Genomic DNA, 17,669 nt, shown 5'->3' with positions numbered 1-17,669 from the left:
GTTTCAGCAGCGGCTGAATCAGGATGCCTGGGGTAGAGCAGCTGGGGTGCTGCCGGGGTGCTCCAGTAGCGCTGAGGAGCAGCGCTACTGGAGCAACCCAGCAGCACCCCAGCTGCTCTGCCCCAGGCATCCCCAAGTCAGCTGCTGCTGAAACTGACCAGCGGCTGACTACAGGAAGCCTGAGGCAGAGTTGCTCTGTCCCAGGCTTCCTGGAATCAGCTGCTGATCAGTGTCAGCAGCAGCTGACTTGGGGACGCCTGGGTTTCTTAAATTGAATCTGTATGTAAGTCAGAACTGGCATCCAGATTCAGCTGCGGTTGAAACTGATCAGTTTCAGCAGTGGCTGACGCCAGTTCCGACTTACATACAGATTCAACTTAAGAACAAACCTACAGTCCCTATCGTGTACGTAACCCGGGGACTGCCTGTATAGGCAGAGAGCAGGGCCTTACAGAAACAAGGATGCATTGGTGACCATGTTCCTCAAGCTTTGAGGATTTCAGTGTATCAGCCAGAGGTCATGGGTCTATTTCAAAAGTGGGTGATGTTCTGTGGCATTCAGTGTATAGGTGGTCAGACCAGGTGATCATGATGGTCCCTGTGGTTTTAGTCTGAGTCTAGTTCCATATATAATTGCCGTGATGTATACTTATTGACAGACCCAGACTCTAATTGAAAATAGAGTTCAGCTGCTAGCAAAATAAATGGTTTGATATTGTTGTAGAGGTAGTTCATGTGCACACATGCTTATTCTCTGCCATTAACAAGCTTCTTCACTTATTATTATCTCTGAACTTTAATTGTGAATGACTTAAATGCTAGTTGGATTTCAGTTGAAAAGTCTAAGTGGAGTAGGAATATTCTAAAAACAGTATAGATGCTAAAATATCTAAAATGGTGTGGGGGAGATTAATAAACTAACAGGAAGCATCTGCTATTTCCTCTCAACAGGAGTTCGGTGTTCCAAAACCATATAGTTAAGTTGGCTTTAAAGCAGTGTTTCTTAAACTGTGTTCTGCAGCACACTGGTGTGCTGCAGGGAACAAGAGATAAAAATGGCCACCCTTGAGGCAGGCAACCTTTTTTCCCCCAACTTTTTTTTTTCCCTCAACAAAAAATCCTTGGTGTACCTCAAAAAAACTGTTTGGTGTTCAACAGTCTTAAAAAGTTTAAGAAACACTGCTTTAAAGGGTAATTTCTAAAGCTGTTTTGCATATCTGTTTCTAATTGCGGACAGCAGTAAAGACGACAAAGAGGATATTCCTGTTCTGAAAAATTGAGTTACAGGGGTGCACAGAGAGCTATGCTGTTCCTGATGTTTGAGAAGTTTTTACAGGTATCATGGGATAAATGGCAGGTGGCTGCTCAGTTTTACTATAATTTGGAATCTTTATCTGAACAGACAAGTTATTGCTGTTTACAGAGCCCAAAACTGTGCCCACAAGCGCCATCATTTGAGTAGGAGCTAGAAGTGAATTCTTTGTTAACTCTTAGTCCTAGAGAGGTCTGTTGTGCATTTATCTGTTGCTGACTAAAACAGCTATTTAAGTACCTTTTATTTATGCTGAGGTAAACCACTACTGCTGACAGGTAATTCGCAACGCAGGGTAAAAGTTTGGTTAACTATCTGAAACCTTTTCTGCTGGTAGCCCTGGAAGTGTATTCTAGAAAATAAGGTCCCTTTTCAAGCTCTGGGGTAATTAAAAGATTGCCCTCAGCTCTCCTTGGGTGCATATTGATATGGACTGGATTGCTGATTTTCTGCCTACTCTTTGTGAGAGAAGGAACAGTTTCAGAGAGTGAATACTGAGCACTCTGAGATTATGCACTGGTTGGTACTACAGCTGTGCTTAGTACCAGAGTACTTCACTACCAATAGCAGGGAGTCTAGTACTATGAATGCTATGAGGGTCCTTAAACACAGTGTAGTAGCAAGTAAGTTGGCACTAGTCAGGCAGCTAGATGGTATTGGTACAGGGAGTATCTGTACAGGGTGGGTGGGCCTTAGTCCAAAGCAGGCCATTGTTGGGCATGAGGGAAGCTGATCTACAGGGGTGGTGACTGGTGCCTGAATAGATGCCACCGGGACTCTTTCATGGGACTGAAGCTACTCCTTTCTACTAAAATTTAAGAGGCTCTTTGGTTTCTTGAGCAAGGACCACTTGAAGGAAACCTAGAGCTCATCTTGTGGCCTTAGTATCTCTGACCCTCTGTGAGGCTTTACCTTGCAAAGGCAACTACTCTAAGTTTCATTATTTCAAATCCATCTGTGTGTCAAGGAGCCAACAAACACACTACTTGATGCATGCTCAGGAATTTCTTCCCAGCTATCTCAGAATCTGACAGAGGCTACAATGACCTATGCAGAAGAATGGTCTTCAGATGGAATTTTTCAGTTCTTCAGGTTTTAGAAAAACTTATAAATGACAACTCTCTTTATGCCCTTTACTGTCACATAACAAGGAACACAACAGATGCTTGCTAAGAAACTGTCACCCCATATATCCACAGCATCCTTGGTCAGAAGATATGCAAGTCCCAACCAACCTTGGAACCAGTGAAGGCACGGTCTGATAGTTTGAAACTAAGTGTCCTGGCCACCACCTTCCTTGTGATAAAGGTAAAGTACAACATCCCTCCAGCAGAGAGGAAGAATAATCTCTAGCCAAGAATAGAAATGATAGAGACTATATATCACAGCAACTTAGAATAGGAGGCTAGAGCTTCTCCCTCATCAATAAGGAGGGAAATCTCCAGGAGTGTGTAAAGAGGGGGGAAGAGAAACAATTTCCACTTTTTGTGAGAGAGGGAGACAAAATTCCATCTTATTTAAAAATCAGGTTCTGTTCTTTTCACAAGATGCTCTTGTAAATGAGGCAAACTCCAAAAATACTATAGCAGCACATGCTTGGCTTGCATTTGCTATGGATTTTTTTATAAACAGAAGTACTAAGCCCAAGTCTGAAGATAAATGTAATATATTGCAGAACAATCTTCTTGTAATGCATAGCTCCTTGCTGCCAGGGATTTCTCATGTGCCCACTGCTGGAAAAAAAAACCTAAGTAACTATAGCTGAATGGCCGTTTTTCAGCTGTAAACTGAAACAAAACTTCTTCACTATAGAAACCCCTAACAGAATTTCATTACTAGACAACGCACATTACATCAATTATCTGTATCACATCACTTCTGCTTAAAAGGATCAAATACTAACTTTCCCAATAGATGGTATTCAGTCTGATAAATTAATTTTATTCATTTTCCCTTTAATGTTCAACTTGCTTCCCAATGAAAATGTAGAGGTAGCATCAGCAATATTTAAATATATAATCTACATACAAAAATAATCACTGAGCACTTAATGGAGTAGTTTTCAATATATTAATAGCAAACAGTGTTTTCACTTACTATTTTAAAACATTGTGGTTTGTATTCACAGCTTAACAGCCCCCAGTAATAGTTATAGGCTGAAGGATGGAATGGTGGTTCTGAATTCTTTTGAGAAGCTTCTGTGCCACAGGCTTGAACTCTGTTTCCCAACACAGTTTGTGATAGTTCCTTAAATCTCTATCAAAGCCATAATCCAATGCTAGTTCCTCATCTGTAACAGAGAAAAATGTTGAGAACTTTGAATAGAAACACCTCTGCATTATCACTAGAGCATGTACAATTTTTACCTGTTCTATATCCATAGCTTACATGCAACTAAGTGAAACCAAAAGGCACTTTCAGGAGATTAGGTCTAATGAAAAAAAAAAACATGAATGCATTTGGGCTCAGAAAAAAATAGCACTGTGGAGAGGTCAGTGGCTTCACAATAGTTGTCTACAAATAAAAGCTGTTTTTCTGCTCCTAACTGCCAGCTTGGGATTTCAAAGTCAAGCTGTGCTTGTTCTGGTTTGAATATCAACAGTAAGAGATTCTGCAATTACTTTTAATTACTGAATTTGTTGCTGTACAAGCCAGAAGGTAATCCAGTTCATTCCTCTATGACTGTGTTGGCTCATCCATGTGTCACTCACTGGTAATCTGGTTTTGTTGTTTTTTCCCCCAATTCAACCCAACAATATCCCATATCCACCATTAGAAGGCTGGACATATCTGGAAGGTGAACAAAGCAAGAAAGGACAGGAAAGAGTAGACTAGAGAAGATTAGGAAGTAATATTTAATGGCCACCTGCCTACGGGGAGAAGGGAGGAAAGTAAGATAAGAGAAGAGCATTATGACAAACAGGATTACAGGTGAGTAATCTTATTCCTTTTCTCCCATTTTACTCTGCAGCAGCCTTGACTATCTGATGTGGCAAGTAAGGGGGAAAAAGAAACTAGGACAGGTTTACAGTGCAACTTGAAGGAACATGCTTCAGAATTTAGAATCCACTACAGGTGCCAAGCACAACTGCTGGTTGTGGACAAATGTATGAGACAAGGACCAAGTTGGAGAGTTTTTCAACATGATTGAATCAGTTCAGAAGAGACCCAAGGTAAAACTACTTGCAAAATCTGTATTTGGCAAATCCAGCAATTACCAGCTATTGCTAGTAACAGGTAATAGATAGAGGGCCCCCCCCTTTACAAAGCAAAGGCAATTCCTTCTCTTTACTTTTATTCTTTGAGCACATAAAATGGGAACTGATGCCAACTTTGACAGGCTCGATTTCCTCTATAGGAATGGAAGCCACTTGACTGTAGGCCAGCAGAGATTTTCTGCATTAGTAAATTGAATGGGATCTTGGGAAAGCTCAGGTTGGCATTCCAAGGCAAGGGGTTGCAAGCCCTCCATACTGAGATGCCTAACTGAACAGCGGTGTTCAACACTAGTATGTGTGGTTAGGTGTGCAGAGAGGAAGGAAGGGAGAAGTTGAATCCTGCCAAAAGTAGTGGGGAAAGCTACCTTTAAAGCATGGACTTCTGAAGCTTAATAGAAAGGAAAAACAACTACGCCAAGAAGAATGTGGTCTTTGTGGCAAGAAACCCTGCAGTAGATGGCCCAAAGCCAGGATTTCAAATCCAAGCAAGCACCACCACCACCACCAAAGAGTTTGTATAAGTAGACTAGGGAAAGGACAGATAAGGGAACAATGCCTGTTCTTAGAGGAAATGCATTGACAAGCCCAGAGATTCTTTTCATATGCAAATTAACTATCTCTGACAAAAAGATAGGTTGAAAATAAATGGATAAAGGCATTGCCTGAGGGCTCTTGGATCAAAAGATCACTGAAGCATATTGTATATAAAACACCCCTTTCTGCAGCAAGTAGACTATGAAAGTCTTGGAAAGGACAGGAGGCAGAGACTAAACCAAAGAGAATAGTGCAGATATGTAACTGAATATTCCCCAAAGAGATGAATTATTATTGGCCAGAATGTATGGGGATCTTCTGTGGAAGTATGTAGCTATCTATCCAGGTACAAACTACATCTACTGTAGTTGGATAATTTCCCATCCCCCTTCTCAGTGTGGAAATCGGGGGTTTCTCCTGACCTACAGAGCATACGAATGCCATCCCAGGAGCGAGACCTACATGCAGCTACATGGCGTGGTGGAACTCAGGACTGGAGCACGAAGTGCAGGTTCTGTGCCATGAAAACTGGGAGAATCCGTGCAGCCTAAGGGTGGGAGCAACCTAGGAGCGTAGGCCAATACCAGGTTATAGCAGAATGAAAGTGTATTTAACCCTGTCACCACCATCATGTAAATGAGATATGGCACAATTGTGTTGACACATTAAAACCCACAGAAAGGGAAGAAGGAAAAAGGATGAGATAATGGAAGTCTTGATAGCCAATATCACAAAGTACACTGCTGGATCTTCCCAGATCTGCTGTTCCTGAGGCACTCCGGAGGGATAGCTGAAGCAGCTATGCACAGTGAAGAAGTGGCAGGCAGTGGATTAAGTGGAAAGAGGATCTCAAGGGTAGCAAGCATACCTGTCCCTGAGAAGGCGTTATTTACTGGCCGAGCTGCTGGAAAGGGGCGTGAGGGACAGCAGCAAGGAAATCCAGTCCTCCTTTCTGCCCTTTTGACACTTGCTGCCTGACTCTTCTCTATCCAGACTTTCCCACTCTCCTTGTCCTTCATTTTGGTCTTATTTATTTCACATATCTTCTTGATACAGATAGTTAGTGAAGCTGATGAACAGAGATGACAGCTGCTCCAATGCTCAGGAGCCAACAAGTGAAGGAAAATAACTGGCCTGCTACTTATGTACAGCCTATTAATTGACTGAAGTTGCCTCCTACTTCCTGACTGGAAGATCCTTAATGCTGATAATCCATCCTAAGTCTCTGGGTATAATGGCAGGAGACGGTTGTAGGCCAATATTAACTCACATTTTTCACTACCAAAATTCAGCAACTCTCACACACAGAGGAAGTAAATCTGATGAGTAAGAGTGCTATTTTTAGTCATTTTTCTAACTATATATTTGAGGAAGATTATCTTTCAAGGTAATTTTTGATTTAAATAAGTATCCTTAAATGCTACAAGTAAAATTGTAATTGCATGTGGATACCTGACTAATGGCAGATGAACAAGCTAATGGGAGTGAGAGTAACCAAATAAGGATGTACTGTCAATATCTTAATAGTTGAAGGAAAAAATTTTATATATATAAAAATGCAGCAATGTTAGAAATGAACCAAAATGAAGATGCATAGTTAGACCTGAACAAGAGACCTTTCAGGTAGCATTGTAACTGACTAGTACGTTTGTGCTTTTGTTAGAGAAATGCCAATGAATATTTTTAGACAAGATGTCTTATCAGGCAACAGAGTGCCATCTATCACTGCATAACAAGAAAAAATAAAGCAAATAAATTAATTAGTAACTTTCTGTAAATTTGAACCATCGCCAGAAATGGCCAGAGCAGACTCTGGGGCATCTCACGTTTTATCAAGTCTTTGTAGCTACCACATCTAATCCTCTACAACTTTTAAAGACATTTTTAAAAATTTGTAAATCAAAATTCAAAGATTTGTCTCTCTCGTATTTCTTATGTTTTTAAGGCAATTGGAAGAGGCTGACTCAGTAAGTATAAAAAATAAAGTAGTGAATATAAAATAAAAGGGTAAGATAGGACAAAACCAATGAATTATTATGTACAATTTGAAAACAAATGCATTCAGCAGTAACAATATCTGGTTGATCTCCATGCCACTTGATGTAATTTCTCTGCAACACAGTCCCTGGCATTGGGGGAGCAAGGCAGGGGCTACAGGGAATTTTTAAAATAGAGGGGAATAGAAGGGTGATCCATGAAACTTACAATGGGAATGGAGAAATGCAAGGTGCAGCCTACTGAAGCAACAATGTGTGCAACTTTCTAGTGTGTTAGGGGAAAGGTCTTAATCCTCTGTGCTGCCCAGTGTGCTCTGTAATCTCTAAACAGCTGAAGGGTAGTTGGGCCATACCAAGCAAATGGCTGTTAGTGAAAGACACTAATATGTAGTGGGCAATAATTTTTGATGGGGGGCCACTCAAGATTTTGGAAAGTGGTTGAGGGCCGCACTCTTCCATGATATAAATGGAGATGCGGGGTCTGGAATGGAGGTTGGGTGCAAAAGGGAGCTTGGGGTAAGGGACTGGGGTGTAGGAGGGAGACTGGAGTCTGGAGGGAGTTGGTATGAAGCAGGCAGTTGTGACCTAGGGCAGAGAACTGGAGTGCAGGGGTTTGGGATGTGATGTAGATTAGGAGGGGATTGTGATCTGGAGAGGGGATGGGTAAAGAGAGACAGAGGGTTTGAGTATGTTGAATGGGGGAAGGTAGAGAGTTGGGGGAGGAAAGTGCTGGGGTGCCAGAAGCAGGCTGTGGCCAAGAGACTTACTTGCCAGCCGCCAAACTAGCCTGCCTGCAGAGCTTAAAATGTTTCCCAACCAGCCTGTGGCCTGGCCATGTGCTTCATGAATAACTGAGCCCAGGAGCAGGGGTGTGATTCTTCTTAGCTGCCTGGCAGTTTCCCATTGGAGCGGCTCCTAAAACTTTAAAACTGGAGGGAAGGGGTGGGGGGGGGGGGAGAACACGACAGAAATGGAGCCCTACAGCTGTATTTCTGCATGGTGTGCGGGGCTGCAAAGCAAGCTGGGGAGCCTGCCTGTGGGCAGGATCCGGTAGCTTGGTGGGCCAGATGAAGCCCATCTGCCATATTTTGCCTGGGCCTGCACAAGTAGCTTACTGACTGACAGTAGGGCTATGTCTACATTGGCGCAAGTTCTTGCGCAAGAACACTGACATTCTAATGTATGAAATCAGTGCTGCTTGCGCAAGAACTATGATGCTCCTGCTCAGGAATAAGCCCTCTTGCGCAACTGTTCTTGCGCAAGAGGCCAGTGTAGACAGGCAACATGAATTTCTTGCGCAAGAAAACCCTATGGTTAAAATGGCCATCAGAGCTTTCTTGCACAAGAGAGCGTCTACACTGGCAAGGATTCTCTTGCGCAAAAGCACATCTCTTGCGCAAAGGCACATGCCAGTGTAGATGCTCTCTTCTGGAAGAGTTTTTGCACAAGAACTCTTCCGCAAAAGAGTTCTTGCGCAAAATCATGCCAGTGTAGATGTAGCCTAGGAGAATGGAGAATAGAATGGCAAATAGTACAAAAATTCAGTTCTTCCTTAGTGACAACTTACATGTGAAATGAAGGAGGAAAAGCACAGAGATAGTAGCAGCCATGAATGGGTGAAGGTCATAGTGTCAGTGAGTAATCCATGACCTACTAACCTGCTTAAATACATTGACTTGCATGCACACAATATTTCCTTGGTTTTTTTCCTGTCTTGTTCTGGTCTAAGGGTAATGAGATTGTTAGTTCTTACCTAAAAGTGATGCAAGTAGCACTAGGAGTGTATTGATATCATCATCTTCAAAGCATGATGCAGCACTTGCGATATTTTCACTGTAGTTCCACAGGGTTTTGCATACCAAGCAAGCCAACTGCCAGTCTGTAGGCCCAAAATCTCTTAAACAATCTACTAACCTGTTAGTTGGGGGAAAAAAGTGTTAATGTTGTGTCCAATTTCATTCTCTCATTCCATTCAAAATCAAATCAGTCTTAAAACACACGCAGACCCAGCCCATGTTAGGAGTGCAGGGAAACAGGCATCAGCACAATAGTAAACTTAATATTTTACTTTCTTCCTCATTCTACTGCCCCTTCTTTTTCAAGTTCTGTGCCTGACTGATCTCCTGCTCCTGCTTGTTGTTTCACCAGCATGCACTCTGATGGTGACATGACAGCTGCTACAGAACTCTACCACATAGCAAAGCTGCAGAGTGGCTAGATAAGAACTGATTGCTCCCCCAAAAGTGGCAGCTTTGAAAAGCTTTCTCTGGCTCTTGACCTCTCTGAGTGGTCACTACTATAGTGTATTTCTCATGAAAACATTGGATGAAGTCCAGCTTTACAACTAGGGTTCCAAAGTTAATCCACCTACAATTCTGAGCAGGATGAGCCTTTGAGGGCAACAAAATCTAGTTATAGGGGTGCTACTGCCCCATAGCACCTCCTGCTGGACAAACCTGGTAATGCCAGCATTCCCAACTATTTCCTTCCCTGAGGCGCGTCTCCTCAGCTTTTCCACACACAGATCTTTATGGAAAATGTGCCTTAGACCTCCTGCAAAATCGCACATTCGGTACACCTTCTAGGACAGTAAAAGTCCAACTAAAAAATTCCAACAAACAAAAAGTTTCTTATGCCCCTTGTCCTTCTCTTTTGTGCCTGTTTCCTGAGAGAACACAGGACTTAGACCTTTATTTTCAGTTTTGACCACAGTGGACTTGTCTGAACAGTGGAGATTTGAAATTTGGGGTTCATGTCACACAATTCAAAGTGAAACTTATCTGAAGCTACTGAGCTGAATTCGTAGTAAGAGTTTCGCAGGACTACATGTCAAAAAAAATGCCAATATACAGCAAGCCTGTTGTCAATATCCAGAATAATTACTACTGTAGTCAAATGGATGGACTTGGTTCCAGGCAAAATGTTTCCATTAACAGAAAGTTGTCACTAACTGTGTTGCTATTAAAATTGGAACCTGCAACCATCTACCATCAGAGAGCAGATATAACTGGTCACACATCCCCCTAACATTTTCAGACTCCATTCATTACCTTGTTGAAAGAGGAGCTATTCAAACAACATACAAAACTTTTAATTTTTCACAGCATTGGGGCACACGTTTCTCTGATCAACAGTATGAAAGCGTACAAGCAAATGGAAAAGTTATCAGATGAAGGTGGATGGTGTGCTCCTAGTTGTTCTATTTTCCATGTTCTCGGTTTGCTAGAGCAGCTCCCAAGCCATCTAATCATGAAGAAGTTTTCATAAATGGTAAGTCAGAGTGGAAGAAATTGGAGCCTAAACCAAGGAAGCATGAAGCATCAGAAGGTCATATCAACTATTCTTAGCCTAGAAAGAATTGTGCAACACTCAAGAATTCTGTGACTAGTGATGAAAAGCTAAAGCAGGAAATGAAAAGAAACACCATTGGCATTTAATGCTGCAGAGATTTCTATAGTGCATCCTATTTCTTGGTGAGACATTTTCCATTTTCTGGTGATGCTGAACACTGGGTCTGTGTCTAGACTAGCAAGTTTTTCCGCAAAAGCAGCTGCTTTTGCGGAAAAACTTGCCAACTGTCTACACTGGCTGCTTGAATTTCCGCAAGAACACTGACGATCTCATGTAAGAAATCAGTGCTTTTTTCAGAAATACTATGCTGCTCCCGTTTGGGCAAAAGTCCTTTTGCGCAAAAGGGTCAGTGTAGACAGCTCAGATTTGTTTTGCGCAAAAAAGCCCCGATTGTGAAAATGGTGATGCCCCGATTGTGAAAGTGCTTTTGTGGAAAAGCGTCCGTTCCAATCTAGACGCTCTTTTCCGCAAATGCTTTTAACGGAAAACTTTTCCGTTAAAAGCATTTGCAAAAATCATGCAAGTCTAGACGTAGCCTGGGGGTATGTCTAGACTACAGGGTTTTGTCGACAAAAGTGGGGTTTTGTCGACAAAACTATACCTGCATCTACACTACCGCCGAGTTCTGTCAACAGTAAGTTGACAGAACGCAGCAGTTTTTTGTTGATGGCGGTAAATCTCATTCTATGAGGAATAATGCCTTTTTTTTTACAGTTATGTCGATAAAAGGTGCTATTGCATCCACACTGTGCTTTTTCCTCAGAGAGCATCTAGACTCTCTGTCAAAAGAGATATGCTGAGTAAAGCCCAGAGTCAGCTAGGGGAGTCCCCAGCAGATCCCAGGGAAATGCTGTACGGAGCCTGGGATCAGCTGGGGTGTCCCCCAGCTGACCCCAAGTTCCAGGTGGTATTTCAAAGCAGCAGCGCTGCATGGAGTCGGGATCAGCGGGGGATTGAGTCCATCGCTGAACCCACACTCCATGTTGGTGAGTCTGTTCTGAAATACACAAAAGCCTCCAGGCTCTTGTGCATTTCAAAGCAGAAGCACCCTCATGGAGCCCAGAGTCAGCGTGACTTCCCACTGGCATTTCAAAGCAGAGGCTCTTGTACATTTCAAAGGAGGAAAGCAGAAGTGGCTATCGACTCGTCAAGTAGTCGATGGAAATTCCAACTACTCGACTAGTAAATTAATTGTTATTTAACATCCTTAGTTTAGGCTGGAGTTTAGGGAAAACTTTCTAACGGTGAAATAAGTTGCCTATGGAGATTGTGGAATCTCCATCATTGAAGATGTTTAAAAACATTTTAGACTAATACATCAAGGATGATCTAGATAATACTTAGTCCTGTTGTGAGTGCAGGGGTCTGGGCTAGATCAGTGGTTCTCAACTAGAGGTACACATACCCTTGGGGGTACACAGAAGTCTTCTAGAAGGTGTATAATGTCATCTAAGTATTTGCCTAGTTTTACAATGGGCATTAAAAAAGCATTAGTAAAGTCAGTATAAACTAAAATTTCATACAATGACTTGTTTATACTGCTCTATATACAATATGCTGAAATGTAAGTACAGTAAAACTCCAGTTATCTGGAATCCAGTGGTCCGGCACTCCTGATAGTTCAGCACCACCTGGAATCTGGAAGTGCTCCAGGCAGCCGGACAACAGGAGCTGCTCTGCCCCGGGCATCCCGGAGTCAGCCGCTGGTCAGTTTCAGCAGCAGGTGACTTAGGGACGTCTGGGGCAGAGCAGCTGGCGTGTTGCCAGGTTGGTCCCGTAGTGCTGTCCCTCTCATCCCCCCCCTACCCCAGACTCCTCATAGCCCCCCCTTCCGATAGTCCTGCATATCTGATAATCCGGCACCCCCTGGGTCCTAAAGGTGCCGGATTATCGGAAGTTTACAATGTTTATATTTCTATTGATTGATTTTATAATATGGTAAAAATGAAAAAAGCAAGCAATTTTTCAGAAACAGTGTGCTGTGACATTTTGTATTTTTATGTTTGCTTTCATAACCAAGTAGTTTTTAAGCGAGATTAAACTTGGGGGTACACAAAACAAATCAGACTCCCAAAAGGTGACAATAGTCAGGAAGGGTTTAAGCCCCTGGATTTAGATGACCTCTCAAAGTCCCATCCAGTCCTAGGATTATCTGCTTAGGCCACCCAGAATGGGTGTTCTCAACAGTTGAATCAAAACATTAAACAAATTCTGATGGAAGTAAAAACTGCAAAAAATTATGCATTGTTGCTCAACTGTACACTGGATTGTTTTCATAAGGAACAAGTATCTAATTTTTCAATATGCAGAAATGCATGAAGAAACAGCATCAACAAAAAAGTCTTGTCCTACATTCCTGAATGTCAAAGGCACTTGCAGAGCAGGTCTTGCTGAAACTGCTTTCTGGGACTTAATACAACAGACTGCAAAGCTCAATGTTACCGTAATGGCTCAAAATGAAGGGCAAGAATTTGCAGGCTCAATTTAGGAAAGTGCATTCCCGTGCAATATGTATGCTTTGTATTCTCAACTGGAACTTAATGCTTACTGTTTTTTTTCCTTGGGTTAAAAAATTATTTGGTATACTGTTGTTTGGTGGCTATTAAAAACAAATCTGGCTTTTCCAAAAACTTTCATCTAAAAAAAGATAGTAGAGGCTATAAAAACTATTAAATCAACAGCTGTCTTAGATCTGTAATGCACTCCTAAAGTTACATGATTATCTCAATGGTGTGGTTTGCTCAGAGGCAAAATGTCTGCAAGAGAAACTATCTACTTATTTCTTCACAGACCTCACTGTGTGGAACAAGGCATTGAACAAAACCAGCAAAATGATATGCATATTACTATGGCATGCAGATTAACAAACAGCAACCTTCTACAATTATCATGCAACAGGTTTTAATATAGTACTTGAGAGAGGTGCAGTTCTTTTGGCTGTCTTGGATATCGAACTAACTTTTCTAGTTATTCATTCAAGGGGGAGACAGATAACAATATCTGAAGATGGAGGAGCCCAGAGTGAAATGGATAAAAAAAGACATGTTCAGGATTGATATTTTAAAATTCACTTATGAACACTGTTATTTACAGGAGGTTTAAGGGAATTTTTAAGTATGTATGACTTCTTACATGTGTTTCTATAACAGGATGTTGACTCTCTGGAGTTAGACTTATCAGCTAACCTAGTATATGAACTTGTGACATTAAACCGTATTTTGAATAAAGATGAAGTAAAACTGTATGAGATTCTGAACATTACCATTAAGAACAAACGGTAGTGAGTATTTTCCAATGTTTACATAGCACCACACATATATTTATAAATTCCTATTACTGAGGCTGCAGATGAAGTCTTTTTCTCCAAGTTAACAATCAGAAAGATCTATTTATAGTCTCAAATGTCACAGAAGAGATTGAGTGCTTTAGTTCTAGTGTCTACTGAAAGTTAAGTTGGAAAAGCAGGTGGACTTCAGAGAACTGATCAATACTTTTGCAACCAAAAAGGGAAGAAAGATTGTTTTGAAGTGATTTTATCTGCATACTGGGTGAACTACAGACTTTTTTTAAATTTATGATTTCAGGCCACAGACTGATATCTACTTTAACTCTATGTACCTGGTGGTAATATGCAGTGGATTCTGCATTATCTGATGAAGTGTTTTGCTTTTATGGATATATAATTTTCAGGCGCTATCACCACCAGGTGGGATTTTATAAAACACAGGATAAGTGATGAGCCAACCAGTTGTCATTTATTTTTATCAGTATTGTACGGGGAGGGTCTTAGCCTTAAATATGGCTTCCTTTCATTGTACTTAGTAGTAGAACTATATTGTCCATTTGTGATGATGCCAACTGAAAATTCTAGGATTCTTTATGACTTGACTTCAAGCCACAGCTGAATCCACAGTTATTTTCATGACTGACTTATTGTGTAAAAGTGACTTTACTAAGAACTACTCAGCAATTAGAAAGGTTTTACTATTTCAAGTTTTTCTATTGCCAAAAAACAGTACCCAACAATACGCTTCCTTTTTTTCTGTGATTTGGAAGTTAAACCATAAAATTAGATTATTTGCCAGTAATTGGAATGTTTTTATCAAATCATCTGCATGGTTCCATATTCAGACTTTGGGAGGCACTTGTATAACACCAGAGAATGGGGAAAATACAGCAGAAATTCAGCCAGAGAACAAGTGCTTACAACAGAGTCATGATCTAAAGCAAGGGTGGAAAACCTTTTCTGGGTTGGGGGCCACTGACCCATAGAAAAATCAGTCCAGGGCCACAACAAGAAGAAAAAAAACCTTTTCCAGGGACCAGGAACTAGTAGATTGTGGGCCCTTCTGGGGGAGGGAGGGGGGCAGGGTACAGAGCAGGATCTGGAAGGGAGAGAGTAGAAGTAGGCTGGGGGTCCAGGGTCTGGTGGGGGTAAAAAAGGGGACAGGAGATTGGGGCATCTACCTGGCATAGCTCCCAAAGGGCACAGGGGTCTTCACAGAGCTTTTCATGTGGTAGAGAAGCACTTCCTGCAGGCAATACCCCTTGCCACTCCCATTGGCTTATTCCCCCCTTGCCAGGCAGAGCCTACGGGCCACATCTGGCCCCAGCTTGCCTTGATCAGCTTGTGAGCTTTGGGGCTCCCCCTTTGCAGTTCTGACTTGTCCCACTGCTAGGTTAGAGGCAAGCCCCAATCCCCATGAACCTAATAAAGGCAAACTGTGGGCCAAATTCAGCCCACAAGTTGAAGTTCCCCACACCAATCTAACGCCACTTTATTGTGATCAAGACACACAATATCCTTGATCAGGACTTTTTCCCTCTGAACTTACTTCTTAATTCCTCCTCCTTCCTTTAGTATAGGTCGTTTGTTCTTATCCACAGTAAGGTTTAGCAGAACTCCACAGGCAGAAAAGCAGACATCTTGATGTTTGGCATCAAGCAAAGCAACCATAAACTTGTATACTAGATTGAATAGTAAGAAACAAAATCATCCTTAAAAAATATGGACTTGAACTATACTGTGCTTAGCGCATTTGTATACTTAGAGGGCAGTAAGAAGCATTTAATTGAAGCATACAGGATTGCTTGGAAATGTTACCTGATAATACGTTGTTAGAGTAGTCTAATGAGATTAGATATCAGATTACATTTACAAAGTGGGTTCTAACCCACAAAGCTTATGTCCAAATGAATTTGTTAAGTCTTTAAGTTTCCACAGGACTCCTTGCTGTTTAAACCAATATTTCAATTTATTTTTCATTTAGCAATATTACATCCTGATATTGGTATGAACTGTAAGGCCAACATTTTCCACCTGTGGTACCTAAAATTAGGTACGCAAATCCATCTTTTGGGCACCAAATATTGAACTCATGTACTTCAATAGGAGCTGTAGGTGCTTATCACATCAGAAAAATCAAGTCCCTTACATCTGGATTTCTAAAAGAGGTATAGTTACTTAATGTCAGGCACCAAAGTTTGAACATTTTGGCCTTTGTGCCTAGCAAGAACTACACCTGAATGTGCCATGAGCCTAGGGTAGAGATCCAGATAAGAGACAAGTGCCATTATAATACAAGAAATTTAGAGGGAAAAAAAGTTAACTAAATATTGCTAGATGCTAAGATCTGGCATTTGCCCCAAAACTCCTCCTGCCATGAAAAGGAAGAATGTGATGCGAATGCTGGCATTTTACACATTACCCAGAGGCAAATGAGAGCTCTCTGTTGGTGAGGTTGACAAATGTTTTAAGATGCATGTCACAGAATGCTATAAATATTGTCACATATAGTACCCAGAGGCCCACAAATGTAAAAGCTTATGAATACTTAAACTGGAGTTTCATTTTACACAGAATCATTGTGCCTTCTAGTCAAAATGAACTTTAGGAATCTGGAGAGCCAGAAGAAAATTTTGAGACAGTATATTATTAAAGAACAGAAAATTTCTGTACACATACATGTTTCTTCATATATGTGCACATTATATATGCTTTGATAATATTTATCAACATTACCAATACATGCTATTGATGCTGTGGCTACTGGATTTTTCAGTGTTATATTACATGCTTGTATGTTTCTAGTTATATGTTAGATGTTGACTGGCACCAGGTGCCTATCTAGATAGCTTACACAGAATCTTTACTAACTCAGCAATAACTTACCTTTTCTCTGTATAATGAAATCACATATTTCAAAGTACTGGGAAAGATTGCCAAAGACTCTCACAGCCTCCAAAATTCCATCCATATTGCTGCTCATCAGCAGCTTTAGAAGCACTATTTTCAGAGAAATAAAATAGTACAGTTATCATGACTTACGGTTTATATAGCATCAAATGTGCCACTAGGCTCTTTACAGAAACATATGCAAATCCTGCTTCGAAATGTTTACAAACTAAATGCATAAAGTAAACAGGGGAGGGGAGAGGGTTGGATGAAAAGAAAGAGAATGAAAGAAATGAATTATTGATTCAAATGTACTGTTGATTCAACATTTAATCATCTGTTTAGTAAACACTTCCTTGAAAGGAGTTTGCGTTTTAAGGAGGGATATGAAGGAGACAATAGGCAAACACCCTGAACTAAGGATGTTAAACAACAATTAATTTACTAGTCGAGTAGTCGATGGAATTTCCATCAACTACTCGACAGGCACTTCCAGATTTCTCTTTTGAAATGTACAAGAGCCCAAGCTGGGACTCTTGTACATTTCAAAATTAGATCGCTGCATGCAACCCAGGGCCAATGTGAAGTTCCGCTGACTCTGGGCTCCACATGGGTGCTTCTGCTTTGAAATGCACTTCCACCACAGTGTTTCAAAGGAGCAGCACTGCATGGAGCCCAGGGTCAGCTCCATGTGGTACTGCCGCTTTGAAGTACTCCCTTCCCCCCTTTGCTGTTTCTTTCCGATAGAGGCAGCGGGGGGGGAAGGGGGAAGGATTAGTTGACTTGACTATGTGATAAGTATATTGTTGGATAGTTGACTAGTCCTTAACATCCTTACCCTGAATTGGCTCAAAGAAGAATTTCTAGAAATAGGGGTGACACAGAAGGTGGATTGGATAAGAATGATATAAAACCTATACACATACCAGCTAATTTGGCAACTGAAGACTGCAATGGAGGAATGAAATGAGACTAAAGCATACAGGAAAGGCAGAAGTTGAGTGGGCCTCAGAGATGTCAAGGGGTTTCAATTTAATGTGCAAAGATAGAAAAGCTGGTGAAGAGACCCGAAGAAGGGTATG

At 41.3% G+C, this 17,669-nt stretch overlaps 2 protein-coding genes across 12 annotated transcripts in view; one reads left to right on the top strand and one right to left on the bottom strand.

The window, feature by feature from the left end:
- Positions 1–13,656, top strand: part of SESN1 (sestrin 1) — a 131,419-nt gene extending 117,763 nt beyond the window's left edge. Inside the window, exons 10-11 of one of the 4 annotated variants that reach the window (XR_012902192.2) lie at positions 2,512–4,485; positions 13,203–13,656. Coding sequence is in view for 2 of the 4 variants with exons in the window: in XM_006123188.5 (XP_006123250.1) it covers positions 2,512–2,574 (63 nt within the window). In the remaining 2 variants the exon portion in view is untranslated. Of the gene's footprint in view, positions 1–2,511 lie in introns of all 4 variants that reach the window. The other 3 variants (XR_012902191.2, XM_006123188.5, XM_014573692.4) reach the window with 3 other exon arrangements.
- The window catches only part of ARMC2 (armadillo repeat containing 2), a 110,161-nt gene continuing 93,819 nt past the window's right edge, over positions 1,328–17,669 (bottom strand). For 7 of the 8 annotated variants that reach the window (XM_025184720.3, XM_075923085.2, XM_075923086.2 and 4 more), the window contains 4 exons: positions 16,585–16,698; positions 15,248–15,380; positions 8,815–8,975; positions 1,328–3,602 (listed from right to left, as the gene is read on the bottom strand). In XM_025184720.3, the coding sequence (XP_025040505.2) occupies positions 3,442–3,602; positions 8,815–8,975; positions 15,248–15,380; positions 16,585–16,698 (569 nt within the window). In that variant the 3' untranslated portion in view covers positions 1,328–3,441. The remainder of the gene's footprint in view (positions 3,603–8,814; positions 8,976–15,247; positions 15,381–16,584; positions 16,699–17,669) is intronic. The other variant, XM_075923081.2, reaches the window with a different exon arrangement.

This window comes from Pelodiscus sinensis, chromosome 3 (genome assembly GCF_052426305.1).
Source record: "Pelodiscus sinensis isolate ZL-2025 chromosome 3, ASM5242630v1, whole genome shotgun sequence".
In the NCBI taxonomy this organism is placed as follows: Eukaryota; Metazoa; Chordata; order Testudines; family Trionychidae; genus Pelodiscus; species Pelodiscus sinensis.
This window is presented reverse-complemented; position numbering and strand designations above follow the sequence as displayed.